This window comes from Strix uralensis, chromosome 18 (genome assembly GCF_047716275.1).
Source record: "Strix uralensis isolate ZFMK-TIS-50842 chromosome 18, bStrUra1, whole genome shotgun sequence".
Lineage (NCBI taxonomy): Eukaryota > Metazoa > Chordata > Aves > Strigiformes > Strigidae > Strix > Strix uralensis.
The window spans coordinates 16,686,930-16,705,094 of record NC_133989.1 but is presented as its reverse complement, the minus strand read 5'-3'; the positions used below and the strand labels follow the sequence as shown (position 1 = coordinate 16,705,094).

The following is an 18,165-nucleotide window of genomic DNA, read 5'->3' as shown; positions in this document are numbered from 1 at the left end:
CCCTCCAGGTGTGGCCTCACCAGTGCAGAGCACAGGGGGACTGTCACCTCCCTGCTTCTGCTGGTCACACTATTTCTAATCCAAGCCAGGATGCCGTTGGCTTTCTTGGCCACCTGGGCACACTGCTGGCTCATGGTCAGCTGCTTGTCAGTGAGAACCCCCAGATCCTTCTCTTCCAGACAGCTCCAGCCACACCTCCCCAAGCCTGTAGCCACGCAGGGGGCTGTTGTGGCCCAAGTGCAGGACCTGGCACTCGGCCTTGTTGAAGCCCATCCCGTTGACGTTGGCCACCGATCCAATCTATCCAGGTCTCTCTGTAGAGCCTCCCTATCCTCATGCAGATCGACACTCCCACTTAACCTGGTGTCATCTGCGAACTTACTGCTGATACACTCTATGTCCTTATCAAGATCATCAATAAAGATGTTGAACAGAAATGGTCCCAACACCGAGCCCTGAGGAACACCACTTGTGACCGGCCTCCAGCTGGATTTAGCTCCACTGACCACCACTCTCTGGGACCGTCCATCCAGCCAGTGCTTGACCCAGCAGACCGCTCCTCCAGGCCATGGGCAGCCAGTTTTTCTATGAGAATCCTACGGAGAACTGTGTCGAATGCTTTTCGAAAATCCAGGTAGACAATATCCACAGCTTTTCCCTCGCCCAATCGTTCTCGCACCCTCGGATGGGCGAGGGAACCGCCCCTCGCACCCCCACACGCACACACAGCAGCGCCTGGTGCTGGGCCGTGCAAGCTGTGCTGACTGCTCAAAATCCACACTTTTGAGACTCTCCATAGTTCCTTCCTGGCTGCAGGACTGGAGGCGTTTGGAGTGGGAGAGCCTTTAAAATAAAACACAGTTGTGCTGGTCACTACAGCTTGTTATCTCCGTTTATTTGAGCAGGCATTACAGCAGGCAAGCATTGCCATCTGCAGAAATTATGCCCTTGGAAGTGTATGCAAAGAAAATAATCACATGTGGAGTCCTAAAGATTTGACTGTATTTTTATATTCTTGCCTTACAGGAGGAATGGTGTTCAACTTAAACCAGTTGCATTCCTCTTGAAAAAACATGTTGGGAATTACTTCAGCATGGGGTGGGCAGGGTGTTTGGTTGGGATGGTTCACTATTATCCTCAAGGTGTGTTTATGTGGGCAGGTGGGCAAATTCCCATTAAATATCAGGAGAATTTGCTCACACTGAGGGTGGTAAAACAGTGCAAAAGGTTGACCAATATCCTCTTGGACATACTCAAAAATCAGTGATCTGACTCTAACCAACCTGATGCATCTTTGGAATTGGACCTAACCTCAAAGTGGTTCCTGCTTTGAGCAGGGGTTCAGACCAGATGATGTCCAGAAATTTCTTCCAAATTAAACTATTCCTCGACCCTGTTACAACTGGGAGACTGTAGAAAAGTCATAAATTAAACTGTTTCTCTCATGAACATTTCAGATGTAAAGCTGGACATAGATTGAAACTCTTGGGTGCAAAGACAGCTCGCATTTTTTTAGCAGTGTGAATATTGTGACGATAAATGATGGAATTTCCTGTCTGTGCGTGGGGGTGGGTCTGGATACCTCCTTCTGGTGGGCCGCGTGATGAGCCGCTCGGCTCGGCAGTGCTGGGGCCACTCATGGCGTTGCTGGAAGACCTTGATCCTGCAGTGAACCTTGCTGGTGGTGGTGAGGCCTGCGTCCTGCAAAGATACCTCGTACGGAGCCGTTCCTTCCTCGCCTGCCCATGCACATCCACGCTGGCGCTGACGCATCATGAGCTTCACTGTTTCATTTCCCCATTAACAAACCCTGGGCCCAAGGTCCTGCATTTCTTTCTGCTGCACAAACGAGCAAATGCGTGATGTGCTGAGCACCTCAGGAGCCCGGCTGCCGTCTCTTCGCAGCACTAAATACTTCAGTAGCAGCGACCTTGCTGTTGATTTCAGCAGGACCTGGGAACCTTCAGGAGTAGGCTGGACCTACCTGAGCCGTGTGTGGTTATCACAGAGGGGAGCAGGCAGATGAGTCCTTGTCCCAGGCTTCCAGTCACTTCCAGCTGAGTCCATGTAATTTAAATACAGGTTAGGCAAATACTTTTGGACTTCAGAAGCATCTTGCCCTCCTCCAGCTATCAGGCCCCTGAGCACATGTCCAACCCCTTGGGCATTTGCCACAAGTCAAAGGCTGGTCCAGTCAATGGACCCGTGTTGCATTAGCAGGAAGGGGACACGCAGTGGGGGGGGTCATCGCTGTATCTCCAACAGGACCTTTGCCTCTGACACCCCCACGATGACAGGGCCCTTCACTGAGGGGCCAGGTCTCACATGCCCCGGCTCCAGCCTCGCTCCTGGGGCGCTCCTCAGGTGCTTGGGGCATGGCAGCCCCCCTTCTGCTTCGTGCCCTCCGCTCTGTGATGGACACGGTCACTGAGCGCGGGAGGTGACCGCCGCAGGACGCCAGGGCTGATCTCTTCCAGGACTTCAGGCTGTGTCCTAGGCACTGTCCCCAGCTCCGTGCTTCGGCCCCAGGCCACTTTGCAGGGGTGGAAGCTCTTGCATGGTGATGAGACACCTGGGCCAGGGAACTGAGCTAAAATTCACATGCTAAAAGAAAAACTGGCTTGGTTTACTCCACCTCCATTGCCTGACCCACTGCTCAGAGAGAAAACCAAATTAAATTGGGTCTTGAAAGGACGAGGAGGAGGCAGGAGAGGTGCCAGAGGATGAGACAGGGGTACAAACAGGCCCCTGGTAAGGGATGTGTATTGGCAGGCATGTGGGAGTAGGGGAGAAGGATTATGTGGGGAGCCCTGGGCACAGTCAGGGGAAGGTGGAAGGGCTGGATGGGGCTCAAGGGAGAGCCCGAGGAGCTGTGCAAAGCGGCTCAGCATCAGCCCCTTCTGTGCACGCAGCTTCAGAGGCTGCAAAGCCTGCGAGGAGCTGCCACGTCCATACTGCCCCTCCTCGCCAGTTCTAGACCCTGGGGCCAGCCTGACACCTGCCCAGTGGTGAGGAACTGGGGCTTGGTGAGGGACAGCAGCCACCCCAGAGGGACTAGAGGGGGGACCTGCCTCCTGCCCGGCTCCTGGGGACCACCTGGACATGGCTGAGGGCAGGCCTTTCCTCCAGCACAGAAAAACCTGGGACCAGCCACAGAGTGGAAGTTCAAGCTGACTCTTGGGATTTGTTCTTTTTTTTCTTTCTTTTTTCGTTTTCCTTACATTTTTATTAAAAAGGCAAACCTTTTTGGGACCCCCCCCTGGCCAGATCATGGGCACAGCAAAGGCTCTGAGCTCTCCCTGGCTTGAGTCTGCATTGGTGACATTTCCCACCCCATCTCCACGTTTGGTTGGCTCCCGATTCCTCCTCCAGCACAACCTGTCCTTCGGAGGGGACGCAGACGGGACCCCTGCCACCAGCAAAGGCTGAATGATCTCCATGGCTTCCCCGCTCCCTGGGGGAGGAAATGCCCTGGCAGATTTTATCCAAGCAGCACGGGGACATGGTTAGGATGTCCCCAAGTTTGGCAGGTTGTTGGCAGAGCAGGTCACTGGTCTTCTGAGCCAGCAGGAACAAAATCCGTGCCCCAGGCAGGCTCTGGAGGGCATGGCCACTGGTTTTGCATCAGTGATGAAACAGGTTTTTTGGCTTTTTAACTGTTGTTTGCAGTGATGCCCCGCAGGAGAATGGCAGCTGAAGATTAATTTGTGTCACTGCTCATTTCTGCTTTTCACACGTGTTGCTGCAAGTGCAGCCCATGTGCTCCACGTGTCCCCTCGGCACAGCTCTGCCATGCTGGGAAGTGCCCAGGGGTGATGGCAGGGTGGAGTCCTTGTGCCTTGAGTGCCTGGGCAGAGCAGCGCTGCTCCAGGGTGGGTGAATCCCTCTCAGACACAGTCCTGGTGTCTCCGTCTCCCACTTGCCTGCTGCTCTGCAGACTGAATTCTGGCCCTGGTGTTGTGGGTTCCTGCAAACCGAAGATAAATCTCCCCTCGGATGGTGTCTAACAGGGGGCACCACCCTCCCAAGGGTGAGCTGGAGAGCTGCTCTTGGTGCCTGCAGGGCTGGGCTGTGGCGCAGGGTCACTGATGGGAAGGAAAGGGGAGCAAGACCTGCTGCCCCAGAGGGGTGTCCCAGGAGCGGTGCCTGTCCTGGGTAGAAACTCCCCATGCCTGTGCCCCCGGGCTCCAGACCCCAGCCTGGGAATGGGGCAGGTCCTTGGCCTTTCTCTACCCCACGTCACTTCTTAGAGGACCTTCGAGGGGCCGTTCAAGCGGGTCCTTCTGGGGGCTTGCAGCCTGGGGCAAGGCAGGGCTCAGCGCTGACTGGATGGTCCCTCTGGCCACTGTTCCCTTTGCAGCGTGGTCTCACCGGACCGTTAACAGAGGCCTCGGTGCAGCCTTCGGGTGCCCTCAGCGCCTCTCCCCGTGACCCAAATGAGCCGCTGCGCCACAGGCACCTGCCCCGGCCGTGCTGCCGCAGCCAGAGCTGCCCCGGGAAGCCCAGGGTGAAGCACCACCCGTGGGCCCCTGGCTGGTGTCACCCGTGGGTGCCCACGGCTCCGCAGGACACGGCGGCTCCCGGTGTCCTCAGGCTGGGGAGACGCGGGGTCGCCCCCGGGGACGCTGGGACGTGCCAGTTCGCAGCCCCCGGGGCGCCCGCCCCGAGCTGCGCATCTCCCTGCGGGAAAGCGGACACGCGTGGGCCGCTCCCGCCGCCCTTTCGTCTATATAAGGCCGGGAGCGCCGTGCCACCGGCCCGGCCCCGCGGCCGCGGCCCCGCCGCATTCTTCTGCCTTGTATGGGCCGAGCCATACGGGATGGGACGGGAAGGGCCGGGCGCGACGGGGCGGGCGGCACCGCCCCGGGCCCCGCCGCCCACCCGCCCCTAGGGCCGCGCCGCGGGCAGGGCCCCGGCAGAGCAGCGCCGGCCGCCCCGCAGCTCCCCCGCTCCGGGCCAGGTGAGGCGGCCCCGCCGCTCCCCGTCTCCGACGGGAGACGAGCGGCCACGGGCAGCGGCCGGCGCGGGACGGAGCCGGGCGGGAGGGAGCCGGGCGGGATGGAGCCGGGCGGGACGGAACCGGGCGGGATGGAGCCGGGGACAGCTCGGAGGGGAAGCGACAGGACGCGGGGAGCGGCTGCCTCGGGGAGAGCGGGAGGGAGCAGCCCCCGGACCCCCCCCGCCGCCGCGGTACCGGAGCCGGTGCTGGCTCAGCCCTGGGGAGGGGGCGATGCGGCGGCAGGAGAGGCCCCGATGTCCCAGCCGGGCCCCCCCCTGCCCGGGCAGGCGGGGAGAGCGTCGCTCCGGGGCCCGGCAGGGTTGTCCCGGCTGGGGGGGGCCGAGCATCGGTCTCCAGAAAAGTTCTCGGTAACTGCCTGCGGTGACGCGGAGCTGGGATTCCCCGGGATGGCAGCGCTGCCAGAGCAGATCCTGCTGTTGGGGGCTTCACCCGCATCCTGGTTTGTGAGAGCTATTCCTGTCTGGAACATCTGCTTTTCCCCCAAGTCTTTTTGCTGGTGGCCATAGCCAAGATCCAGATGCAAGCGTGATGCTCCAGAGATCTCCCCAGTCACTCGTGAGCAACTTCGGGCAATTAACTGTTGTAAGGCAGAAAAACTTTATTTAGCTCATTTCCCTCAGTCTTAAACACAGAGGAACGTTGTGTTTTGTTTTAGCCTTCCCATGAAAACTCGAGGTTCTCTTGGCTTCCCTCCCTGCATGCCCTTTTGGTACAAAATGTTACGACTGTGATAAAAGCCAGGGAGCCTCTAGAACATGGATGTGTAGGAGCAGGCGGCCGCTGAAGCAGCATTCTTTGGAGTGGAACATCCCTAAGTGTCAACAACCACCACTGCTGACCAAAGATGGTTGGGTTTCTTCAGTCACTTGAATTTTTTTCCTCTCCTCACTGGCAGGCTCTGTGCGGCTGTAGGAGGAGTTTGCGGTCACCTCCCCCTCTGAGGCGCTGCGGCCAGATTCCCCTGCCGAGGTGAGCCCCTTAAACCTCCTGGGAAAATATCAAACCCACTCCAGGGCATGTTATGCTGGTGGCCCAAGGCCATGAACACCTTCTGCCCATCCCATCCGAAGGGTGCTGGGTGCCAGGTCTTTTGCACAGTGATGGTGTTGGTGCACGGTCTTCTTGTGGTGGCCCCAGAAGTTGCACTTTGGAAGGGTTTGTGTGTGCCACATGGGCACGGGGAGGTCCTTGTCCCCTAAACTTTGCAGGAAGGAGCTAGCCCAGAAACAGTCTGCTGAACTTGCAGCTGAGCCCCACAACTGCACATAGGCCTGGCCGGGTCCCTGGTGTGTGGTGGGAGCTGAGGGAGGGCTGGGATCAAGTCTCCCTCCCGGGGGTCACTTCACGCTTTCCTCTGTCTCCCTGACGCCGCCCTGCTCCTCCCTGTCTGCACATGAAAACTGCTCACTGGCTTCAGTGCTGGCGGCCGCGACTGGGCCAGGGACACAGCCCAGGGCTTGGGTTCTGCTTTCCCCTTGCCTCCAAACTCCCTCTTCCACATCCATCTTTAATAAGGCCAAAAAAGGAGCAGAATGGCCGCCCACCTCTGGTCCTGCGGTGCTGAGGGAGATGGGGGGCTCCTCCTGCAGCTCCCAGTGCCTCTGGCTGGCAGCGTGGCTCCTCCAGCACCGACACCCCTCGGCAGCAGGGACGGAGCGGAGCAATCCCGAGGGTCTCGTGAGCAGGGCTGTGCTGGAGGAAAGGGGTGGTTTAACAACAGATTAGGCATGGGAGATGAGCTGCTCCCTGCTGCCTCCTCCAGTGTACAACAACCTGGTCTGCGTGTCCCGCTGGCCCCAGAGCAGAATGTCTGCTCCTGGGCAGTGCCAGTGCTGGGAGAGGTGCCTGGCAGACAGCAAAGCTTCACGGGTGGAAGGATGCCCTGGCTGCAGCGCTGCCCTGCAGCCTCCTGCGCCGGTGTGGGATGCTGCAAGGTGTCACCCACACCGGCCCTCGTGCCTCCCTGGGAGAGGGGCTCGAACTGCTGGCTGTGCTCCACTCCCTGCGGTGCTGTCCTGTGTCAAGGTGTGCCTGGCCGTGCACTGTGGAGGGACGGCGCTTGCCCATGAGTAAACGCAGCCGTGTTGTGGCTCGCTGGTACTAGCAATTAATTTGGGGAAGAGCTGTTGGGCAGAGATTTAACGACAGGCCCCCCAGGGTGCCATCCTTCACCCTGAAGTCCTCTGGGACTGCCTGGGCTGTTTGAGTTCCTCTTTCCCCACCCAGACCAAAAGTATCCAGCAGATGCACGTCACGCATCTCGTGGCGGAGAGGAGCTGGCTGTGAGCAGGTGATGTCCCTCTCTGGCTGTGCCGCAGGGCAGCCCCACGTGGTGCCGGAGCCTCTGCAGCACTTTTAGAGGTGGCTCCTGCAGTTGCATGGCCAGCTTTGGGGGAGCCACCCTTGGGGAGCCCTTAGCAGCATATCCCGGGTGATTGTAGCTTCTGAATGCACGGGAACACGCACCCCAGGGTCTGGGAACAGGCTGCTGCCACCTCAAGGGGAGCTGCCCCGTCCCCTCCCCGCCTGGGCACCCCTCCATGCCACCCAGCCCACTGGCCCAGCAGCAGCTCCCGGCCGTTTTATTTCTCAGCTGGGATAGTGAGCTGGAGCAGCACAGGAGAAGATGCTGGGTAAGGAAGGGTGGAAGCAGGCAGGAGGAAGGAGGATGGGGACAGGACGGGGCCTGCCTGCCCTGGCAGCACTGCCATGTCCCTCTGGCTTATCCCACCGTCCCCAGCACGGTCAGGAAGCAGCGTCACGATGGAGTTGCTCATTTGGTTTTTACCGTGGAGGAAACACATGGTGGTTTACTTTTCCGATAACTGTGGGTCTTTGCTCTTTCTCTTTAAAACTAAACTATTTTCTTTACTAACAAACAAACTAACTTTTCTTTACAAACTTTTTAAGCCAGCCCTGTGGCCCCTTGGGTCTGACTCTCGGGTGGGGAAGACGCAGGCCCAGTGGTGCAGGAGGCAGGGAGATCGTCTCAGCACAAGCGGTGGCAGAAGGACGAGGGAATAAGGGCAGGCGGTGATGTGTGATCAGATCAGTGCATGGCTTTCATGCCAGGCTGGCTGGGGTCTCACCCCAGTGCTAACCTCCTTGCCTCTGCTGCCTGAGATCAGGGGTGGCAGGAGCAGGACCAGTCTCCGTGGGTTTCCTTCTTGCCGAGGAGGAAGCCGGAGGTTTGGTGGCTGCACCAGTTGGCTCAGCTGAGTCCACCCCAGTGTGCAGGGCCAGGCATTCCCTGAAACGGTCTGGGCATTGGTTTTCCGGGAATCCCAGAAAGCGTGGGCTCGAAGAGCAGGGGAGCGTGGCCACGGAGCTCTTGTGCACAGCACGGATCGCCCCCGTCGAATCAGGCCTCACTGCAAATCACTTCTGTCTCATGCAAGAGGCACCTTTCCCTGCACTGACCCAAAAAAGTCTCTTCCCAAATCCCAGCCAGCCCGAGGAGGTCTGCTAACAGCAGAAATAGAATAGATTAGGAGATGACCTGGCCAAGCTGGACCCTGGGACAAAGCATCTTTCCAGGGCGTATTTTGGATCAAACAGCAAAACCATGTGCTGTCAAAATCGCACTTAATCTCCCTAACGAGAACCATCTCTCTGGAGAGGGTGCCAAGCCGCGCTTCTGCTGCTGGTCACAGCCGGGGCAGGGTAAATATTTGGATAATATTAATTCATGTGGTGAGAGCAAAACTCCTGCTTATTTCTCTAGTCTTCTGCTAATAATTCTGCTAATAATTCGTCGTGTTTTGAAAGCTGAGCCCAGTGCCGTGGGCCAGCAGCAGAGCTTTTATTGCTGGCTCTGACCTGGCACAGCGAAGTCGTGGTGCTCAGCTGAGCTTCCCCACGCTGCTGCGTGGGGGATGGTTACTGGCCGGCAGCACACGTGGGTGTCTGGCAGGGCACGCAGAAAGAGGCTGGCTGGTTGCAAAGAGCTTTATGGAGCAGCAAGGCTGGAGGAAGCAGTGGGCGAGAGATGGCCTGTGCTGGGCTGAGATCTGCCTACGCAGGGCTGGGCACGGCTGGGCTCTCCAGTCCTGCTGCTCTCCTCAGCTGGCTGGTGACCAATGTCTCTTTCCTGGGGGGCACTGGGAAAGGACTGAGTGTTTGGGGGATGGTGGGGTGATTTGATGGCTGCTGTTAGGTGCTGGGTGCCAGCCAGGGCAGCTCGGGGCAGTGTGGTTTCCATCCCAGTGCCTGCAGCCGCTGGAGCTCATGGGGGACGAGGTGGGGACTGTCTCCCCGGGGACATGGAGCACGTCCCCAGCACATGAAGGGCCCAGCTTGGGCTTGACGGGTGCTGTCAGGCTCTCTGGTGTGGTGCACTGCTCCTGCAGTGGGACGGGAGTGGGTGTCGGGGTGGGGGGAGAGTCCCCAGCCCGCCCTGAGTTTGGCTGGGCACCGTGGTGCTGGGCAGCCCTGCCAGCACTGATGCGGTAGCTGAGATATGGCACTTACACAGCCCCTGGGATGTCCTTCCAGCGCAGGCCAGTTAGGGGAGCCTGGGGACCACAGCAGGGTGGGGACCAGGCTGGTGACTGCTCCCAACCCTTCCTCTGCAACCCCTTGAAAGAGGGATAGCAGGCAGGGAGGGAAAGATCTGGAAAGCAGGTGAGGTCTGGGGGGGCTGGCAGGAGCTGTGGGGGTGCAGGGGAAGGCCGTTTGCTCTGCCCTAGTCCCTGCCAGCGCTGGGTCCCGCTGGGACAGAAGCTCCCCAGGGCCCTGCGGTCCAGCTGGGTGCATCGGCTTTAAGGACCCAGCCGGGAAGTGGATCCTGGGGCAGCACACCCAGGGTGGCCAGACCAGCCGGGCACGATTGCTGGCATGCAGCTCCCTGGTGTTGTTGCTTTGTGCTGCTTTATGCAACATGATGTGGCTCCTTAACTGCTCCGTGTCCCCTGCCAGAGAAGGCAGGAACCCAGGCAGCCCTGCTGCCCACCATGGCACGGGGCACGCAGCAGAGCAGAGTAGTAATAAAAAATCTCCCCTGGAACTCATTTATAATCCTTTAATTTAACATTGCCCCTCTAGCTGTTCCCCATGCCAGACGTTGGCCCACATGGGGAAACTAAGGCACGGGGCTGCGTGTGAGGGAGAAATGACTGTGGTAGAAACATGAGGGCTCTGAGCAGCATCTCAGCAGGGAGGTGTGGCTGGAGGTGTTGGGAAGAAAAAGATCTGAGGGTTCTCATTGACAAGCAGCTGACCATGAGCCAGCAGTGTGCCCAGGTGGCCAAGAAAGCCAACGGCATCCTGGCTTGGATTAGAAATAGTGTGACCAGCAGAAGCAGGGAGGTGACAGTCCCCCTGTGCTCTGCACTGGTGAGGCCACACCTGGAGTGTTGTGTCCAGTTTTGGGCACCTCAATACGAGAGAGATCTCGAGGGGCTGGAGCGAGGGCAGAGGAGGGCAACAAGGCTGGGGAAGGGCCTGGAGAATAAATCCTGTGAGGAGAGATTGAAGGAGCTGGGACTGTTCAGTGTGAGGAGGAGAAGGCTGAGGGGAGACCTCATCACTCTCTACAGCTCCCTGAAAGGACGTTGTAGAGAGGTTGGTGCTGGTCTCTTCTCACAGGTGATTAGTGACAGAACAAGAGGGAACGGCTTTAAACTGCAACAGGGGAGGTTCAGGCTGGAGGTGAGGAAAAATGTTTCCCAGCAAGAGTGGTCAGAGAGTGGAATAGGCTGCCCAGGGAGGGGGTGGAGTCCCCATCCCTGGGTGTGTTTAAGGGCCGTTTGGATGAGCTGTGGGGGGATGTGGTGTAGGGGAGAACTTTGTAGAGTCGGGCTGAGGGTTGGACTCGATGATCCCGAGGGTCTTTCCCAACCTGAATGATTCGGTGATTCTGATCTCTCCCTTGGGCTGACTGCCCCAGACTTTCTCGCAGGGCCGTGCTGAGCTGGCAGCCAACACTGTCCCTCTGCCAGGCTGGTCTTTGCTGGCATCTTGCTGAGTTCTGCTCAGCAAGATTTGACTGGGAGAGGTCTGAGCATCCTCCTCTCAGGCAACATCGCTGGTCGCTGGGGGTGCTGAGCACCCCATGTAAGTCCTGTTTGGGTCCCCAGCACTCATGGCTCGGGGTGTCTTAAATACTGACTGCATCCCTCAGCCTGGCAGTGTGGGGGAATATCACTGAACCCAGCTCAGAGGTTATGAAGGGGCTCAGGCACCATCTCAGGGTGGGAATGGGCTCTCAGCTCCAGCCTGGCTCTGCTGGGTGCTCGCCAGCACGGGCAGGGGGCAGGAGCCCTGCTTTGAAAGACCAGGTTTTCCTGCCACAGTCCTGCCTCAGTGGTGTTTGGGGTCCATGTGGTCCCTTTGCCATTCCCCATGGGACATGCATTGTCCCAGCTGTATCCTCAAAGGCCTGTCCATCCCACTGCTGCCCCCCTCTTTGCCCCTCCAGGCTGTTCCCTTCTCCTGGCACTCATTACATGTAACAACAGCACCAGTCCTCAGCACCCCGTGGTCCCGGCGGTGTTTGGCCACTCTCCCCTGCCCCACAGGGGCTCTGTAGCCTCCCAGGGTTCCACTAGCCCTCTCTCCCCTCCACTTCGGGGCCCCTCCCGTGGGATCCCCGGGCAGAGCGAGGGGCACACCCGGGCACTGCGGTGGGGAGGGAGGCGGCGAGCGGCCTTTGGCCTGGCCAGAGCCGGCAGTGGCGGGAGGTGGGAGGGATGGAGGGGGAGGGGAGGCGGTGGTATGTGAGGAATGTGCCCGGAGCAGATAACCCCTTCCCACTGGGTGCTGGGTGCTGTGCCCAGCCCACCTCCCGGGGACGGCGCCGGGCGCTGCTTTTGAGCAGTGAAATGGAGGAGGTCAGGGAGACCCATCGCTGCGCTGGGGAGGGCTGGGGAGAGCCCTTGCCAGAGGAGGGAAGGCTGGCGGAGGGGGAGGCACAGCTAAGCTCTGCCCAAAATGCTGAGGCACCCACCCCCATGGCCCCCCTGGGACTGAGGGCAGTGGGGGGACAGCAGGTGCTGGGCTCAGCGTCTTTCCCTGTGCCTGGGATGCAAAGGGGACAGGCAGCAAGCGGGTTTGGGGGTTTGGGGGCCGAGGGTGTGGGCAGGGAGCCCTGCCTGCAGCCCGTGGGGACAGCCCTGGGGAAGGGGTGCCAGTGAGCGCTGCCTGCTCTTGTGACTTCCCAGGAGACTCATTACAGCCTGAGTCTCACCTGTCCCCACGTCTGACCCTGCGACTGCCTTATCCCACTGTTGCCAAACCGCGTGACAGCCAGGGAAACTGAGGCACGGGACTGGAGGTGCCAGGAGCTGTGTGTCCCTGCCTCTGCTCCAGACCCCGGCCTCAGCCTGCCCCAGCCCTCCTGACGCTCCTGCCTGCCGCCCTGCCCCTAGGTACCACCCCAGCCGCCAAGATGTCCAGCAAACGTGCCAAAGCCAAGACCACCAAGAAGCGCCCCCAGCGCGCCACCTCCAACGTCTTTGCCATGTTCGACCAGTCGCAGATCCAGGAGTTCAAGGAAGCCTTCAACATGATCGACCAGAACCGCGACGGCTTCATTGACAAGGAGGATCTGCACGACATGCTGGCTTCCCTTGGTGAGGAGATCCTTCCCTCGTTCCCCCACATGTCCCTCAGCCCCTTCTGCCCTCAACGCCTCTTCAGCAAGTGGGGAGAGCTGCTGGGTGACCTAATGCTTCACACCCGGTGTTGAAGACTGGCTTTAGTGGGATGCCATTGAGGCACAGCCCCTGCTTTGGGCCAGCCCGATGCTGGCTGCAAAATCTGGGAGGGATTTCTGTGCTGGCACCAGTTGACCATAGAAGGTCCATTTGTGGAGGCACCCCAGGGCACACAGCTTGGTGTGTTGCTCTTACAGCTGTGCTCACTAGAAGGGAGGAGACCGTTGGGGTTGGAGAAGCTCTGCCCTAGGAGCAACCACCAGCTGCAGCCATTATTTGAGTGGGCTCACCCCAGAATACTGCTTGGGGTCATCCCCTGTGGGACAAAGCCCTCACATTGCTCTCAGCCTGAGCGCCAGCATGATCCCTTGGCCAGTCAAGACTTGCAGGTCTGGCCTTGCTCCCCACCCAGAGCCTGATCTCCGCTGCAGGCCGTGGCTCCCACCTCCCGCTCCCTGCTCCAGCTCCCTGCGGTACCTCCACACACTTTGGGAGGTCTGTCAATGATTGACCTGGCAGCCAAACCTGTTCTGGAGGTCCTGCCCGGCCGTGGGAAGGACTTCCCTCCTCCCGGTGAGCCCTAGCTCTGGAGCAGAGGGGGGCCAGGCACTGGGGGCACACGGACCTCAGCGGAGGAGGTTAAACCAACCCTGGTGCATCCATGGTAGGAGCAGTGCTAGGGACATCAGCAGCATGAGGCTCGTGTGGGGACATCGCTGCCCCTTGCCTTGGGTGGTGCTGGGTGTCAGCTGCCAGGGGAAAGGGAAAAAGCTGTGGGTTTAGTTCCTGGTCACCCCCAGATGAATTCCTGCATCTCCCTCGAGGCTGAGCCTGGCAGAGCTTGGTTCCAGGTGGCCTCTGGCATGGATTAAAGCATGAGGAGGGATGCCAAGGAGGGACCACCGGGCACTGTGGAAACCCCCTTCCCTTGTTTGTGGGGTGGGTGAGTGTGCACCAGCAAGTTAATTTGCAATGAAAAAAAAAAACAGACGGCTGAGTGCGTGGGCTGGGTGCTGGGGGGAGAGCAGGGCCCTGCACCCACACCCCTGCCTGTGTCCGGCAGGGAAGAACCCCACCGACGAGTACCTGGAGGGCATGATGAGTGAGGCGCCGGGGCCCATCAACTTCACCATGTTCCTGACCATGTTCGGGGAGAAGCTGAACGGCACCGACCCGGAGGATGTCATCCGCAACGCCTTCGCCTGCTTCGACGAGGAGGCGTCGGGTATGGGCACTGCCTGCACAGCCCCATGCTGTCCGCCTGGGCGCTTTGCCCCTTGGGCATGCAGCCAGGACGAGGGCTGGGGCCAAATCCTTGGGGTCCCCAAGCAACTCCAGAGTGGGAGAACTGGGCAGCAGTGTCCTCAGGAGAGGCGGGGAAGGTCCTGCTGCTCAGCCCTCCCACAGTTCCACTGCTAACGCCACTGTCTGCCGTCCCTGCAGGCTTCATACACGAGGACCATCTGCGTGAGCTGCTGACCACCATGGGAGACAGGTTCACTGACGAGGAGGTGGATGAGATGTACCGGGAGGCGCCCATCGACAAGAAGGGCAACTTCAACTACGTGGAGTTCACCCGCATCCTGAAGCACGGGGCCAAGGACAAGGACGATTAGAGCCCAGGGCCGCTCGTTCCCTCTGTCTCTTCCTGAGCACGCCTCCCACCCCTCAGCCCCCCACAGCAGTCTCCCCCCGTGGGAAACACCTCCCAGGACCAGCACCTTGCATCGGGTCACGCTTGGAGGGGAAGTTCTCGCATCACTGCGTCGCTGTGTGCCCATCCATCAGTCCCAGGCCTCCCCTCCCATCACCTTTCCCACCCACAGGCTCGCTTCGCTGGGACCCCCAGCCTCGCTGGGACCCCCCCCAAGCAGCTGTTGACCCCCTTGAAGCCACCATGCCGCTGGTCCCTGGGGCCGGGGTGAGCATCCCAGGTGAGCGCTGACCCATGGGGCTTTTGGCTGGCTCAAGCCTGAGCGATCCCCGTCTTGGGGCTGTTGCACAGAGAGGAAGCATCTCTCTGCTCTCCTCCCATGCTCCCTTCCTTTGTGAAAGAAAATCCGCTTTGTTTCCTCCTCCCTTGCTGTTTTATGGCTTTAGAGCCTGTGATCTGAGGGATTCAGGAAGCTGAAGCGGTGTATAAAACCTGATGGGTGTGATACGGAGACGTGTTGAGTGTGGGTCGCTCATGGGCCGGCGCCGTGCCGTGCCACGCTGCCCGCCTGCCTGGCTGCTTTGGAGGGCATCCCCCACCTCACTGCCATTGCCACCTGCGGCCCCTTCCAGTGGGGCAGCCTGTTTTCAAAGCCCAATTACTCCCAACCTATGTAAAATCAGCTTGAGCACCATTCCCCACCTTTCCTGATGGGATGGGGGTCGCTCTGCTCAGCCCCAGCGTTGGGGCGGGCAGACGGGTGGGCTGAGACACACTTGGCAAGGTGCTGGCCACACTCCTCCCATCAGTTGGTTCCGGGTCCCAGGGGCTTGGCCACCCTTTTGTGTCACCTTGAGCAGGGGGAGGGTGGGGGTGAGTCAGGGAGGGTAAGAAATGGGAGGGGGCTTGTCCCTTTGGTTATTTATCACCACCCTGACAAGGGTGTGGGAGCACAGAGGGCCTTGCTGTCAAGTGGTGCTTGAAGTCAGCCCATCTCCTGCCCTGGAGGGATGAGTTTCCTGCATTTCTTTCTTTAAAAATGTGACGACAAACCCACAGAACCTGGTGAGGGCACAGTACATGCTGGAGATGCTCCCAGTGCATGGGGAAAGCTCAGACGGGGTCCGTGGGCGCGTGCTGCTGGGATCAGAGGGGTCAGCAGCCCCGTCTGTGCTCAGAGACCTGCCAGGCCCCGGGCGATGCTCTCACCTGGGAGATGACCCACGCTTGAAAAGCTTCTCCTTGGTTCTCGGTGCTTCTATTTCCCAGGCGCTGCCAACACAAGGAAAGATGAACTGAATTATCGGGGACGCAGAGATGTGAAAGGCTGAACACGTGCTCTCCTGGGGAGCTCCCCAGGGCCATGACTTGTGCTCTGCAGCCACAGCCTCAAACCAGCCCACCTCCAGGCTCGCTGGTGCCAAGCTCCTTCCCTAGTTCTCTGCTGTAGGGGGGAAAAACCTGCAGTTCTCCCACTTCCAGAGCGAAGTCCCAGGCCTGAAGGCTGCTGGAGGGCAGGATGCTTTCTAAAAAGCCCTGTTCACCAGGACACACACCAAAGTGAACGTCCCACAGACATCACTTCGGGGCAGATGGGCTGAGGCTGGAGATAAACCCAGCGGCGTGGGGAAGGGCCTCCAGCCTCTGCAAGGTCTCTGCCACGCTGCGGGCAAACCGTCGTCTGGTGCTGGAGCTGGGCAGAGCCCCGCGGCGCTGGAGGTGGTGAGGCAGCTCGTGCTCCAGCTGACTGGGGCTGAGCCCTGCAGCGCCGATCTGGGGCACCAACAGTCCAACACTGGGTGTTTTTGTGGTGCTACTTGTTCCCAGTCAGTGCCCAGCCTGGCGCTTTAACACAACCGTCCGGCTCCTCGCTGAGCAGACCAGGATCGCTTTTAAGGCTCTGCCGGCGGTGGATGTAGGAGCACACCAGCTCGAGGCTCCCACGCCATCCCTGAGCAGGGGAAGGACAAACACCCACTATCTTTTCCCTCCTAATTAACATCACCATGACTCCAGCTCAAGGCCATCCAGCATTGGCTTTTGCAGAGCAAAGGCAGGCTGTGAACCAGTAAAAAACACCACTCACAGGACCAGTCCTACTGGGGGAATCCCAGCCTGCTGGGAGTCCGGTGGCCCTGAACGGGGAGCAGGACCCCCACTGCTGGAGAGCCAGACCCGAGCCCCAAGGGCAGGGCTGTAGCCAGCAGCCAGCACAGCTGACCACAAATCCAATTTTTCTTGTCCAAAATCCAGGTGAAATATCAAAGGGTGGGCAAAGGGTGGAGGAAGTACTGCCTGGGACAGGTCAACACCCACGGAGGCTGCCTGGGGTTTCCAGCATCCCCCTTTGAGCTCTTTCTGGCTGATTGTTTTTCAAATTGCTGAAGTTTAATAGTATTATCATGTCAATGGGCCCGGCCAGACTATGCAGGGCCGACTGTCGAGGGAGTCAGCCTGGGCAAGCCCTTAGTGAGAGCAGGCAGAGAGATGCCCCACAGCCCCTGCCCTGGCCCCTCGCCCCACAGGGCTCCTAATTCCCCACCAGCTGGGAGCTCCCTGGCTCCTGCTCCAGGCTGGGTTTGCCCAGGGATTTAGGCTCCCCAGACGCTGCACCCAGGCACCCAGTGGGATTTTTCCAAAGCTCTTTCTACACTACCTGTATCTGCAGCCCAGGGAGCACAGGAGGGCTCATGGCCCAGCCCTTGGGCAGGTATTTGAGCCCAGGGACCATTTCCCAACTGCCTCAAGAAGACTAATACAACCTTTTTCAAAGGGTAGGAGCAAAAGCAGAGTGCTCTGGAGGACAGTCCTGCCTGAGCACGGCAGCTGACATAGAGCCTGGCGGGGCGGCTGGGGGTGCTCTGCAGTGCCCCCCCTCCCCTCTGGGCACCCAGGCAGGGAGCAGAGCAGGCAGGATGAATGCACCCTGGTTTGCAGGCAGGAGCCGGCCTCGTGTGAGAGGGCTGGCTGGGGCAGGGAATGCCCCATGCCCTGGTGAAACCTGCAGCAGACAGGATTTGCACCCAGGGCTGGCCCCACACCTCGCCTGTGGTTCACCAGCCCCTACTGCATCTGCACTAACGGAGCTATAGCAACATGGGGCTACAGTTTCCCTCAGGACCTTAAAGATTTCGTAGCAACTAAACAAACACTTTAAGGAATTCTCCTCTTTTTGCTATTTAATCCTTTAGTGCACCACACAATCTGCTTTGCACGGACCAAAAACCTACCATAAAAGAAGCTTTTTTGCAGCTTTTCTCAATACCTGAATGGATCTTTCTCCCTGCAAGCAGAAAAGTGAGGAGGGAGGGGAGCTGCAGCACAGCCCACAAAGGTGGTGGAACCTGGGAGGGGAGAGCTGCCCCAGGGCTGGCTCCTGCACCAGGCTGCCATCAAACACCTGCTGCAGACAAGCTCGGTGTGGAGAAAGGTGGAGCAGGACCAGTGACCCTTGGGCTGCTGTGCCGGGTCCCTGGTGGGATGCACACGAGTGCGGTGCCTGGCTTGGCAAGGATGAGTGTGGACATCCCCAAGAGGGGCGATGGACATCCCAGAGAGGACATCCCCAAAAGGGGGGTCTCTCTGCTAGCACCCTTCTGGGCTGGCCACTGGACAGGGTCATCTCGGCTTCCCGTGGCAGCACTTTCTCCATCGCAGGAGCTGGAAGGGATCAGCCTGAGTTTCCCACCACATCATCACGCAGCCCAGAGGGTGCCACCCCACGGCATGTGGCACCGCTGCTCAGAGCAGCTCTTCTCTCTGTGGTTCCCACCTTGTGCGATGGACACGGTCCCTTCGGGGCTCGGCGCTGCTCACCTGCCTGTCCTGACCGTCTG

The 18,165-nt window shown here is 59.6% G+C and overlaps 1 protein-coding gene across 1 annotated transcript; it reads left to right on the top strand.

The window, feature by feature from the left end:
* The first annotated feature begins 4,825 nt into the window (after window positions 1-4,825).
* Window positions 4,826-14,840, top strand: MYL9 (myosin light chain 9). Its single transcript, XM_074888358.1, has 5 exons — window positions 4,826-4,960; window positions 5,916-5,989; window positions 12,388-12,591; window positions 13,739-13,900; window positions 14,119-14,840. The coding sequence occupies exons 3-5, from the start codon at window positions 12,408-12,410 to the stop codon at window positions 14,289-14,291; spliced, it is 519 nt and encodes a 172-aa protein (XP_074744459.1). The 5' UTR covers window positions 4,826-4,960; window positions 5,916-5,989; window positions 12,388-12,407; the 3' UTR covers window positions 14,292-14,840.
* Window positions 14,841-18,165: the final 3,325 nt, after the last annotated feature.

Bases quoted from the DNA above. Each gene is read 5' to 3' on its own strand.
- MYL9 (XM_074888358.1), top strand. From the start codon at position 12,408: ATGTCCAGCAAACGTGCCAAAGCCAAGACCACCAAGAAGCGCCCCCAG. The intron at 12,592-13,738 runs GTGAGGAGATCC...TGTGTCCGGCAG, and splicing joins CGACATGCTGGCTTCCCTTG to GGAAGAACCCCACCGACGAG. The intron at 13,901-14,118 runs GTATGGGCACTG...CCGTCCCTGCAG, and splicing joins CTTCGACGAGGAGGCGTCGG to GCTTCATACACGAGGACCAT.